The 13,660-nt window shown below is 40.0% G+C and overlaps 2 protein-coding genes across 4 annotated transcripts; one reads left to right on the top strand and one right to left on the bottom strand.

Annotated features, from left to right (window-relative positions):
* The first annotated feature begins 3,266 nt into the window (after positions 1–3,266).
* LOC131292900 (histone H4) lies at positions 3,267–3,692 on the top strand. Its single transcript, XM_058320995.1, has one exon. The coding sequence runs from the start codon at positions 3,311–3,313 to the stop codon at positions 3,620–3,622; it is 312 nt and encodes a 103-aa protein (XP_058176978.1). The 5' UTR covers positions 3,267–3,310; the 3' UTR covers positions 3,623–3,692.
* Positions 3,693–6,123: 2,431 nt separating this feature from the next.
* On the bottom strand, positions 6,124–10,312 carry LOC131292902 (moesin/ezrin/radixin homolog 2). Of its 3 annotated transcripts, none has more exons than XM_058320997.1 (7): positions 9,926–10,312; positions 9,513–9,851; positions 9,196–9,423; positions 8,669–9,118; positions 8,155–8,594; positions 7,872–8,078; positions 6,124–6,377 (listed from the first exon to the last, which is right to left on the bottom strand). In XM_058320997.1, exons 1-7 carry the CDS (start codon positions 10,013–10,015, stop codon positions 6,353–6,355), a joined length of 1,779 nt encoding a protein of 592 aa, XP_058176980.1. In that variant the 5' UTR covers positions 10,016–10,312; the 3' UTR covers positions 6,124–6,352. The 3 variants fall into 3 exon arrangements, with proteins under 3 accessions (XP_058176980.1, XP_058176982.1, XP_058176981.1); XM_058320999.1 differs by having other exon boundaries at positions 7,948–8,078; XM_058320998.1 differs by lacking the exon at positions 6,124–6,377 and having other exon boundaries at positions 7,868–8,078.
* Between the last annotated feature and the right edge of the window lie 3,348 nt (positions 10,313–13,660).

Below are 13,660 nucleotides of genomic sequence, written 5' to 3'. Positions count from 1 at the left end.
CGTGTTCTTCTTATGTAACCGTGACTCTTTGTATTAACCTCTAATTTGTTCAAGTCGTTATAAACCTGTCTCGGTTTACAGTTTACACAAACAAAAATATTTTCCTGCATTAAAATAATTATTATGGGAAAGAAAAGATATCCTGAACTCAGCTCATATAAACTACTACGAATGGGTATACGTTTTTAGCGCGTATAGTCAGAAATAGGTATTATAAACGCATAGTCACGTCAAAAAAGAGGTGAAAGAAGTCACCCGGCTCAAAACCTCTATAAACCATACATACTACTACCTCACGTCAAAAGCGTTCTCTTTTGAGGCGTCCCGCAAGTACAAAGAGAATTGTTTTACCCTTCTTTTCAGAAGTCGGTTTTCGCCTAGATTGCATAGGAGATCTGCTGCAAAAGAAGGGGTAAAAGAATTCTGAAAAGAAGAGCGGGCAGTTCTTCAGAGAATTCTTTTACCCCAAAATAACGCCAAAATTTCTCGTTGGGAAGTTCCATCGGAATTGAAATAAAGTAGCTCCCCCCGCGAGCGCAAAGCGATAACGATCCTGATGGTCCAGGAGACCATTCGCAGAATCTAAATTCCCTTTGCCTCAGTTCGGTACTTGATTGTCTGATTGTTGCTTTAACAAATCATATGAAAAATTAGCAAGTTAGGTGAGCACGGATGCTATGACGGATTGGGATTCGGGAATCTCAGGATGGATTTGAATCGGAACACTAGTCCCCAAGGGGATTTTTGAAATATTTCCGGCGCCTGGTCCGACCCGTTTTCGCGTCGAAAATGGGTCGGTCCAGGGCACGATGCGCAGTAAATTTCGACACGATTTGACAGCGATGTTGACGGGCTGTCAGATTCAAATTTGATGGTGGGTTTAAATTCAAAATAGTGGGTTCGAAAAAAATTATCAATCTAGGTTCAAAAATAATATCCTCTCTAGGTCTGTTTTCCCTCCTCATTCCGCTATCTTTCCTCTTCCCTCTCCTAGCCACTACCTGTAATGCACACTTGATTCGATATTCTTTCGTTTTTTTACTGTCGCGGTCGTGGTTAACACAGTGGTAGTGATTACATTGGTGGTAGCCGTTGAAGAGAAATTTTTATTGTTTGGTTAGTGAGGATTGAACACTTATCGTTATACATACCATACGATGCGCAGACCGGTTGATCTATCGGCGATGTTGGAAAGTGTCTTGTTGATTGTCTGTTTTATTTTACGTAACGATGGATAAATTTTCTCAAAATTACACGCGTGGAATAAAGTAGGCAGTATAAAATCATTAAACCAGAGGTTGGTAGTTGAAAAATGTGACAAAGTTTATGCAGTTTAATAATATGCTTGATTTTTCCATTGTGCTGTGTTTTAGGTTTTCACACTTAATTGACGGTGACTGCAGCATGTTTTGGTCAGAAATCACCCGCCAATAAAGTGTTAAGAGAAGAAGTATTCATGCTACGACATCCACTGGGACAATCAATGTGAAACCCACCGAAACAACTGAAAACCGGCTCAGGACATTCCATCGTCACTGTGTACCTTTTCAAATTCCACCAGCATTGACAAATCACGGTAATTATTGAAACCATGTTACAAAGATATAACTTTATATTTGTGCCATTTTTAAGACAAATACTGTGTATCATTTATTTTTAGAAGGAGCTTTCAAACACAACCTTCACAACCATTAATATCATACCAGCATCTAAGCCATCGATTTCTGGCAAGTGAATCAGAGAACAACTCTTCTTTCATTAGTTGCATGAGTTTTGTCGTCTGCAAGGCTTGCGGTATTACTTTACATTGACTTTGGACCCATTTTCTCTTTCCCAGTGTTTCGTTTCGCCAGCCCACCAGCAGTCGCTTCATGATGCTAAGATCGATAAGATGCAAACGATCCGCTACCACGACATCCTAGACTATGTAAAAAAAATAAATCTTAAAGAGGTGTAATCGTTCTTTGGTGTCCTGGATAGGCGCCTTGCCTGAATCCTCCATCAGTTTGTTGTGTCCCAGAAAATACAATGGTGCGAGCAACGCTGCCGTAGTGACCTACGACAGTACATTTCTGGCAACTGCTATAATCAACATGTCCTACTAAACCTGTGAAAATTAAATGAAAGAACAATTAAATACATGTGAAATTGTCTGCTGATAAGTTTTGTAGTCAACCTGTTATGAATGCTCTTGCTGGAGCGTCTGCAATAATAGCCCTTAGATTCCCGTTGATGTTTACTCCACATTCCATTAATAAATAGCGTTGAAACCCCATTTCATCCACATGAGCTCCATCTCGATCTTCAACTAGAATTTCTGCTTCCACGGGTATATTGTCAGCTACAGCTTCAATATTTGCTGTAGATTGCTGCGTTTTGAACATTTTTTTGACATTGTCGGATCGACGATAGAAAACAGCATTCTTTCGCAAATGTTTTAATTCAGTTTTAAGCACATTTTCAAGGGATTTCTTGTACAAAATAGACACCAAGTTCTTACAACATACTGGACGAGCGTTTATTTTAAAATGTAAACAATTCCTCAACGGGCTGTTACTCACACACACACAAGTCTATGCTGTTGGCAAAATAACGCGAGAGAAAAGGACGGAACGATAGAGCAGACAGCATTTGGATTGTCATTAGGAAGTGAGGGGTATGTCAAATGGTGGCGGAGTGGTTGCGGGGTAGCTCTCCCGTCGTGGAGGGGTTTTTTTGTATGGAACTTTCATGGGTTCGGGTCGAAACGTCAATTTGGCGCTCCTTGGGTCGTTTCTTTAGCTGGCCGTAAACGTTGCGAACTTGTTCGCGCGAACAATTTGACAACCAGGCATTGCCTATGTTAAGGAAAGGAAAGGAAGATATAAGAGGATATCTTCGTTTCCTTTCCTTAACATAGGCAATGCCTGGTTGTCAAATTGTTCGCGCGAACAAGTTCGCAACGTTTACGGCCAGCTTTTCATAGTCATATTTACCGTTGTTTTCAAAGAACGGATTTTGCATAAATAGTTTAGACAGAATTCGCCTTTTCGCGCAAATAACGAGCGGCGAAAATGTCGTCCGTAATCATTGTCCATCAAATCGACTATCAATCTATTTGGTTCCAACTCGTGGGATCTACCCCGGGTCGATTCCGTCAAGAGGTGGTATTTTCCATATTCCGATCATTGAGTTCTCCCAACACCACTTTAAATGACAGGTAGTGCAGCTTCACTGCACCTATAAATAAGGGACACCAGATGAAGTTCGTTCAGTTGCAAGTTGAAATTCAGTTCGTCAAAGTCGGAGTCGTGCGTTTGTTTGAAATAAAATGACTGGCCGTGGTAAAGGAGGAAAAGGTTTGGGAAAAGGAGGAGCAAAGCGTCATCGCAAGGTGCTTCGTGATAACATCCAGGGAATTACGAAGCCAGCTATCCGACGCCTCGCTCGTCGTGGTGGAGTAAAGCGTATTTCCGGATTAATTTATGAAGAGACCCGTGGCGTGCTGAAAGTTTTCCTGGAAAACGTTATTCGTGACGCCGTAACTTACACCGAACACGCCAAGAGGAAAACCGTCACTGCTATGGATGTTGTGTACGCCTTGAAGCGACAGGGACGCACTCTGTACGGATTCGGTGGTTAATTTATAGACGGAGCATCATCTAGTAATCGGAAAACTCGTTTACGGCAAACAACGGCCCTTTTCAGGGCCAACAATTAGTAATGAAAGATTATTTCATGTTCATCGTGCGTATACATTCTTAATCACTCTGTTTTTGCTCTTAATAGTACATATTTTGTCTCATGCTGCATAAATTCGATTCATTAAATATGGTAGCGTTCGTTGAAGCTTCTTCCTTATAGTTATTTTTCACATCCGTCAACCTGCATTCAAGATGGCGGATAGCTTTGTCATGTATATTATGTACAACTACAGCATATACTCAGTGCTAACGCTGAAGTATCTGAAATGAAAATAAAATGGGATTTGGTGCACAGTATTCAATCGTTATTGGTTAAATGCGCAATATCTCACTTCCTGAAATACGTCGTATTGAAACAGTAATTCATTCAGTCAGTAATTTCATTTACTGTTCAATTCTGAAAGAGGCACCCGTGACGATTTGTTGTTTCGTGCAATGTTGAGTTCGATAAAATAAACCAAGAAAAAGTGTTTATTAATGCCTCCAAATTTGCATTTGTGAAATACATGACGTCGAATGTTTTATTTCTTTCTATTACTTTTTCCTCGACGAATATGATCTGGACATCTTGCATATGGTACAGTTCGCTGTACATCACGGCCAATCTTTAGCCCGCGTTTTCGACATATTTTAGTGTAAAATACTACCCGGTTGACGACAAATGTCAGCTCATGCTGGTTTTGGGTCCCCACATCCAAAAATCTGTACTTCTCGCCCCCTCAACTCCATGATTAGAAATGATAATGTGTGCGTTGGTCGTTTTCTTAGGGAGAGAGAGGATGCGAATGCTTCCTATGCATATTCTATCCTTTCCAACCATGCAACGCCAAACTATCCCCATTATGCTTACTATGTCGTTATTCGCGTATACGCACGAACGAAACCTATTTGTGATATGTGGGTGTTTCTTGTTGGAGCAACGACAGCATCATGTATTTGCGCATTCTGGTCATAGCAATCTCAGAGTGCAGGCGCAAGTACATTGAGCAGCAAGTGTTATGATTGTGCCATTAATACTGTTGCGGTAAGAAAAAACTAATAAAATTATGGAAATCTAGGTAATTCAAATCAGTAACATTATTTTTTTTTTTACTTTTAGGAATGAATAGCGAAGCTAAATAATGCGTCTAATGATGCACACCTACATGAGAGCAGTAAAAAATTTGAATTTCTGTCAACCGGGTAACGTTCATTTTCAATACATGTTCAAAAAGTATCTCAAAGTGGCCATTTAGTGCATGCAAATGTGAAAAAATACCAAATTTACTGCGTCCCATATTGAAAGTACCCGCATAACAGTCCCATATATGATTTCTTTGCTTAAATTACAGAAAAGTCATAGTTATTGAAACTTCAACGATTTTGTAATGTAAAGTAATTAAAATAATCAACAAATGGTTGAAATTCAAGTATTTTTAACGAATTAGACACTGTTGAAGTGCAAATGTCCGTAGGGAATGAAAACCCGAACATCAATGTTTTGACGTGCAAGGTTAACAAAGTATGCTGTCGTATGCATCGCTATAGGATGGGACTGATATGCGAGTACTTTTGCTTCCGCCTTCGAAAGTAGCCGCATTTCGTGTCCCATATGGTTTATTTTCACCATTTTAGAATCAAAAACATTTATTTAATACGAAATGTCATTCTCTTCTTCTTCTTTCGGTATGCGAGTCGGGGTGTATCCTCCTACGCTAAATCTAACAATTTGTTCCCTTACTCGTAATCAGAGACGTACCGACTCTGTCCGAACTCCTATGAAGGGGCTCGTCCTTTAGGACCGGCTATAATAGCCATATGTCCACCCGCCGTCCACGGGAGGGATAATTCCTTCCGTTTGTCAAGACACAAAAACTCGTGGTCTGCCTGATTGACTTAAACAGCACGTGCGGTAACTAGGATTTATCTGACTTGAGCTCCAGCTCGGCCTCACCACGCGGTCGTGCCGAAAGCTGACCTTACTTTTCCGCTAACTATTTCAGGAACCCCGTGCACTGCTAACGATCTGCTCTGATGCACCGCCGAACTGAACTGAAATGTCGTTCTCAACGAAATGTTTATGTTATAATATAAAAGTTGTAATCAACCAACCATCGATTTTGTATCACTAATAACATCAAAACATAATCTTATGTACAAATTTTCAATCGCTGTTTTCTCAATATGATGATGTTGCAAATGGGACTCATATGCGAGTATAGGCAGCATAGTGGATACGATTTATAAATGCTCTTCAATGAGACATTCGAAGTTCATTAAGAATCGAACATTGTTGTAGGAGTGCAATGAATTCTTAGGGCAAACACGGCTGAAGACTATCGTTGTGGGAGAAGGATAAGTAGTTTCATTTTAAATTGAAAAAGTAGTATTTATTGAAAAACTTTAACAGTCGTTAAAGAAAAATAGATAAAATTCTTGTTGTATATCTCGAAAATGATTCAACGCGAAAGCGTTACTTTATTGTCAACAGCACCATGGTTCGTTAATGGTAATGAAACATCTACTTGGCACTAATAAAAGGCAAATGTAGGCAGTCTTTCGAACCTATACCGACAAATTAGATAAGGCATCATCAGTTTTCGCAATCGGATTTTTCTCAGTACATTTTATACTTGACATTCCTGAGATTATTTGTTACGGCAATAGTAAAAACAAAAACTCATATTTGTTTATACTATCGACTCCTCCGGTTCCCTGGAATGTATAGAATGGTTCAACATAAATTAATATTCATATGTTTGTGCTGACGTCTTTGCAATAAATCCATTTACCACTAATAAAAGCACCAAGCAAAATAAAGACAAAATACTGAGAACAAAACATATAAAAATTATATCTTGTTTCAATGACGCCGGCAATATGACGACTTCATTATAATAAACAATATTAAGATAATAAAAATGTTTCGATGCAAGCTGGATGAATTTGAATGAATTGTATAGCGCAATCATATTAGTACCGTGCTAACTAAACCCCAGGTCATCTTAAACCATAACCACATAATTAAAAATAAATATTTAAAACCGTTTGAGGTAAGAAGTCGAACACCGATGGACATGTATTCTAATGACCATGTACCCCTTTAAAAATGTATTATGCATAACAAATTATTGAACTCGCGAAGGAATATAATAACTGTTGAAATGAGATTTAGTTGTATAGCTGAATATACGCCAATAAACCAATCACGAAAACATAAATTCCAGCAACTGATATGATACGAACATTAGTAAAAGAAAACTTTTGAAAACTCATAACTCCGATTAACAAACTAACACCAAAACAAAATAACACACATCCGTATAACCGCAGTTACGTTCATCGTCTATATATTTAAAAAAAAAAACAAAAGAAATACAAAATGATGAAGATGTATAAATGAGGATTAATTAACTTTATTGTGTTCTTTACCAGATGATCAACGAATGAAAAAAACTGTCTTAGCTAATGGTATACTGAATGCAAATAAACGTATTAGTACAAAAACTAGCTTCTTGTTTTGCATGAACTGCAATTTGAAATCGTTTGACAGTTGATTAAATTTCCGCTTGCTATTTCCTATCTTAAACGTTTCATAACCGTTATATACTGTGAATTTCACTGAGTGCGTATTAAATTTAGTTAACTGAAATATACTTTTTCGTAAAACCAGTTTAAATCTCCATAACAAGTATAATCAACATGTAATCAATATATTGAAGTTCGGCAGGAACTATGCCGTTGATCATATGAGTCTCCGTTTGATATTTCATTTGCACTTCTACATTGTGAAATGGCTGTACTCGTGTTTGTGTTCGGAAAAATGTGCAATGGTTTATAGATACACATGCACATTTTGGCACAGATTCAAACAATACTATAGGAAAACCTATTTAAAATAATCTATCAAATACATCTACAAAAAGCAGCAGTAAAACAGAAACCAAATGAAACGAGATCAACTGAATTGGCCATAAGCCATGATTACGGTAAAAATCATAAAGATTAAAGAAATGTTACAGCAAACAATAAATACTTTAATCAACTTGTACTAGAATCATAGAAGTAAATTCAAACAGTTATAAAGCAACGTTAAACAAACTGCTAATAAATCAACGTTGCGATGATAAATACTCGAATAAACAACATGAAAACCAAAAAGAAAGACGAAGACAGGATGATAATGCAATGATTTAACAAACGACTTACAGTTCCTCAAAAAATGCTACTCGTGCTTTCGTTGAGCCGGATTTAACTTTTTTCAGGGTGGAATATTTTGTCTCACCTAGCCGTAACTGCTCGGCATTAATATCGTCTAATGGACACTGATTCTCACCGATCTTCAATTGCTCGATTTCCGAACGAAGTTCTTTCAGCTGATTCTGAACTTGTTTCGACTTAGCCAAATACTCGACTCTGGAATTGGGAAAACAATATGTCAATTACAGGTGTCGCTAATATTTTGCGGCTATATAAAGCCTATGTTCCATACCGTTCCTTTTCAATTTCCAACGATAACTGTTCCATGTCTCCATCGGCCAGAAGGTCGTATGAGTTGATTTCATGCATTGGAGATTCTGGCGACGACGACGGTGTTATTAGAATTGATTCATTCGACGTCCTACTCAAGAAATTGAGCAATTTTTCTTTTGCTTCCTTTTCTGCGACACGCGCGTGAATAAGCTCGTTCTTTAGTTTGTCGGCTTCTAGGGCTCTTTTCCTAGACTCTTCCATCATGCGTGCGGTAAGCAGTTCCGCTTCCTGCGTCTTTCTCTCCAGGTACATTTTTTCCTCCTCTGTCTTCCGCGCCGTCATGCGCATCCGGCTTATCTCTTGTTCAACCTCCTGTGCCTTATGAGACAAAAGCATGGCCTCTTCTTCGGCTAAACGGTTCTTCTCTGCAAGAAGTTCAGCTGCTTCTTCACTTCGCCGCTAAAATGTTTAGACATAAAATTAGTATATTGTTAACAAATTAAAGACTGCCAGCAAACTATTTAAAAGACTACCAATGCTTCATTGGCAGCACGCATGTCTTCTTGCAGCTGCATAAGTCGTTGCTCCATGGCGGCCTTTTCTCGCTCGGCAGCTTCCCGAAGTTGCTTTTCGCGTGTGAGTTTATTCCGCTCCACTTGTCTACGCTGCTTTTCTTCCTTCGCCTGTGCCTTCATTTGTTGTATCTCCATTGTATCGGGTTTGCGTCGTTTCATGTACAGGTCGTGGTTTCCCACGCACAAATCTAATATTAACTTATTAATACGAAGCTTCTGTGAGTAGAATATCACTGGTTTAGGGTTCTTATTGTCGTTAGTTTTAACAACAAACTTTCGATCATCGAAACTGATGTGGAGAATTTCGTTCCATTGGAAAGTTGTCACCGGTAAGAGCTTGTTTTCTTTATTGTAGATATTCAAACCTAAAGCTGTAACGCCAAGCCAAACTTCGGTATTTTTCTTGTTCTAGGAGACATATAGCAAATAAAATATATACATTTTAAACTATGTCGAATCGCCTAATCGTTTCTCGTTATATTTACCGTAATTGGAAAATAGTTGACACCAAACATGTCCAAATCTTGAGCAATCTTGAGATATTCCATTTCGGCCTCATCCCGCGACATACCACGGTGATCCGCATACCACGTTTTTATTCGCTCTTCCCACATTTGCGGCGTCATTTGATATTGATCAATCACTCGTTGTGGGAGCAAATTTTCGCTTATCAGCATTCCAGGTTTGCATACCGCTTCATCGTAGTCCCCATACTGTGAAAAGTAAAGAATAAATGAAACATGCACAAGATTCATGGAGAACCAACAAAAAAAAAAAAAAACTATCTCCCATAGGTCTTTACCTTAGCCTGCACAGCATACGAAGCGAGCAATACTGATGCTTCCGGTGGACAATACACATCCATCGATAGTATAGCTTGCTTGATTTGTAGAAAGAACAGGTGCTGCGTTACTTCCTGCACTAGTTCTTCAGCAACATTTTCGGGGAAAAATTTGGCCAGAAATATAAACATACAGCTACCGTTTGTCATGTTTACGCTTTGATCAAGCACCTTTTTATCCATCTTCAACCATGAAAGATTTCCTTTTGAATCTTCGTACTGTAATCCAAAATACCAAGTTTCCCTCAGCCCGATGGTACGGCAGATTAGATCAAAAAGGAATCTACCCGTAGCTCGATGCTGTAATACAAAGAACCGATTTTGTTAATGGTACTCTAAATCGAGTAAAGGAAGTAAGTGTTGTACGCGCATACCTCTAGATGGAATTCTAATTCCGAATCAAATGTGCAAACTTTCACTGGGAACTGTTTGTTTGATTTCTTACGCCGAAACGGGACCATCATCGCGAAGCAAGCCGTATATATCGACGGAAATGGGAAACACTAGTGTAGTTCACGGGATCTGATGAAAACACCCGTGTGCAATATGAAATCGCATACGCAGTAAGCAACACTCAGCGCAAGTCAATCCTTGCGAGATCTGTACGAGGTAAGTTTCCTTGCACTAAATACAGCAGCTTGTCAATCACTTCTTACTCAATGTTCGATGTTGCTGGTTTGTATTTCTAAGTAGGTAGCATTTGGGAAGATCTCCTGAAGACTTTGTTGTGATCGAATCAAAATAGTACGTATGAACCTTACTTATGAAACAAACGTCGTGTTTGCCAGTACCTTGATTGTGGAAATGATCGCTATTGAAAAGATTATGTTATTCTGGTGTCACCCGGGCACAACGCACTGCTCTCGGAATGAAAATCTCATATTGAAAAAACATTTCTTTAAGAAAAGTCGAAGGATTGACAATTCCTTGATTACTCGATAACTTGATCCAAGATGAATGTAAGAGAGCTAAGATCAATCTGAACATAAGATTAGCCCCAAAGATCAGGTGTATACAGAACTCGGCTTCAAACTCGTTTGTCAAACTCGAAAAGAGCCACCAAGGCCACGTTGTTTCGGAGTAAGAGGTTGCTTCAAAACTGTATTTACAGCGTTACTGCAAAACTTCAAAAGACGCTTCATTTAGAGCAATACACAACGACCACAACGAGCACAACGAGCATCCGTTGAATTTCTGGGCAAAGATGAGATTATAATTCCACGTCTAACCGCGAGATTACACTACAGCGTACCATTCCCAAAAATTGGTACGGTCAGGTGTCAAAACCACCCAACGAGAAATTTTGGCGTTATTTTGGGATAAAAGAATTCTCTTCACAACTGAAAAGAAGTGTAAAACAATTCTCTTTACCGGGCCGCTACACGAACCGCAAACTCCAACCGAGAACTCAAAAACCGTATAAGTTTACGTCAAAATCTTTTCGGTTCGTGTAGCCGCGTTTTGTGGTACCAATGCTGTCGCCAGTCAATGCAAGCGAAAAGTTTCTGACAGTCTATGCATGTGTCAGTCTCTGCTGTTTTTGTTTTTGTTATCAGTTAGCTCAAAAAGCTGCCTTCGAAGCAAACAAGATATCATCTTCAGCTAACACAAAAAGTTAAATATGGATAATCTGTTGATGAGTGAAGAGTGGCTAACAACCCTATCTAGGGTCATCGAGTTAAGTACCCAAAACTCTCAACAACGCAACAGGCGTATTGTGCGTAGGTGGTGGGTGCGTCCAATTTTTTTCCGGCGGCAAGAAGATGGCAACCGTTTGCTTGACAATATTGTAGCAGAGCAAGCAAATGAAACCATGATTAACTTTCTTCGCATGAAGAAGGAAGATTTCGATGTTCTCCTTGACATGATACGCCCAGAAATAAATAAACCTGCCTAGTAACCTTAAAATCCAACGGAAATGTAATTTAGTTTCATCACAGGCAGAGACGAATGACCGAGGAGGTCAAAGTCTCTGAAATTAAAAAAAAAGTTTCATCACAGGGAAATAAATCTCAAATTAAAAATTATAGCTATAAAATGACAAAATATTACCGTAACTACAAAAGAAACACGTAAATTTATCACCATGTGTTCGTTTATTTTGGTTTTGAGATTTGTTATGTTTATATTTATTTCTTTTTCGTCTTCTTCTTCTGACGCATTTGAGTTTTCGGTTAGCTGCCAAAAACTTCGCGGGTGCAGTTTTCAGCTCACGGAGCTGAAAAGTTTTTGACGTAAACTTCTCGGTTGTTCCCCTCTTCTCGCCGAAAAGTTTTTGAGTTTGCGGGTCGTGTAGCGGGGCTCTTACACTTGCGGTACACCTCAAAAGAGAACGCTTTTGACGTGACTGTGCGTTTATAATACCTATTTCTGACTATACGCGTAAAAAACGTGTAGCCATTCGTAGTAGATTATATGAACTGAGCTTCTCTGGTTCTTGTGTGCAAACAGCGACCAAGGATCGTAGCAGGCTCCTTCGATGTACGATGTGCAGCACCACTCTGTCATGGCCAGTGAAAACACGTAGAACGCTTTGATGTTCACTTTAAGCCGCTTCTTCCTCCTTGACGAGACACTGAAATTTGTGAAAAGCGCGGAAAAATCATCATCAGTAAGAACTCTGCTGTGGGTTCTTACACACGTACTTACTGTCTGGTGGGAGTTAACCCGGCCCCGATTAACCACCCCGAGTCGGTCAATCCAAGCGCTGCTATCGGACACTGGCCACCGATGCTATGTTACACCCGGTAACAACCGATGATCGCCGTGATGTCCAACCGCCACCGACCAACTGTTAACGCTGAGTTGCAGTTTCGGCGCCTGTCGCTAAGGGTCATCGTCTCATCCTGTTTCCTTTCCTGGCCTGTTCCTACCATGTTCCATGATGTTGTTCAAAAACTTGTTCTAAAAACTTCACTCCGATTTTGACACCCAAACCCGTGAAACACGCTTTCCAGACTGCACCGTCGCGTAACGCGACGTCGCCTGACAGGCGCTGAACTCCATGCAAAAAAAATCTAGCGCGATTCGCGCGACATCGCGCAAGGTTTTTTTTATATGGAGTTCAGCTCCTGTCAGGCGACGTCGCGCTGTAGTGTGGACCCCGAGAAAGCGTTATTATTAACTCGCGCTCCCGAACAAGTTGCTTCGATTCCATTAAAAAGAAAACAAATGTTGGCAATCGAAGCCACATGTCATTTCGTACGGAGATTGTGCCGAATACGCTTTGGTAGGTTATGAGGTGTAAATGTCAAAAAAGCCTACCAAAAATACACTTGAAAGGCGTTTTTTTGGTAGGCATGTACACCTTTGGTAGGAAAGTGCAGCACGGTTCTCCTTGGGCAGATTTTTGTCAAAGTGATTACTTTCTAGGTGGGTTCATTCCGAACAAATCGCCTTGATTTTATTAGAAAAATCCCGCTAGGCAGTTCGAAATATCGTCCTAAAAACGTTCTACGCGTGAACAAACGTCCTACGCAGGATGTAAAAAAGTACTTTTTTGTATGGGGATGAAACAAATGTAGCACGTTTTTCGAGCAGTCGTGCTACTTCGTCCTACTCACCATACAAAACTGCTCGATGTTTGTGTCACGTAGGCCTTTTTTTAAGGACGATTTACTCGAAATTGCCTAGCGAGGAGTTTCCTACGAGTTTCCCATCTGTTGCGAAATCGAGTTTGTCAGGGGAGAGTGCGTTATGTGGAGATGAACAGAGATTATCGTAGGCGATACTGTGACCTTACTTAACTCTTTGTTGACGGGCGTTTTTTACCAAAACTAGCTCTGTCACCGGGGCCAACAAGCCCGCTAGACGATTTCGAGCAAATCGTCCTAAAAAACGTCCCAGCGAACGGCGGTACACTGAAAATCGAGCAGTTTTTTGCCTTTTTCTTTCGGACCCCCCGATTTCCGCTTAACGGGGGGTCGGATTACACGCAAACAACATTGAATCAGAGGTGGCACGCACACCAAGCGCGTCAGGCAAAAAGAGAGCAAAAAATAGTTGCTCTCTTATTCCGCTCGCTGCTATGCTCAGCCCCCACTCTTTTTCCCACCTCGTCTTCAATTCTCACCAATGCGTCTTTTTCTACTATTTAGTCGTCATGTTGT

This window comes from Anopheles ziemanni, unplaced genomic scaffold, assembly GCF_943734765.1.
Source record: "Anopheles ziemanni unplaced genomic scaffold, idAnoZiCoDA_A2_x.2 scaffold_12_ctg1, whole genome shotgun sequence".
NCBI classification, from domain to species: Eukaryota; Metazoa; Arthropoda; class Insecta; order Diptera; family Culicidae; genus Anopheles; species Anopheles ziemanni.
Note: the sequence above shows the minus strand (reverse complement) of the source record. Positions and strands in the feature narration are given on the sequence as shown.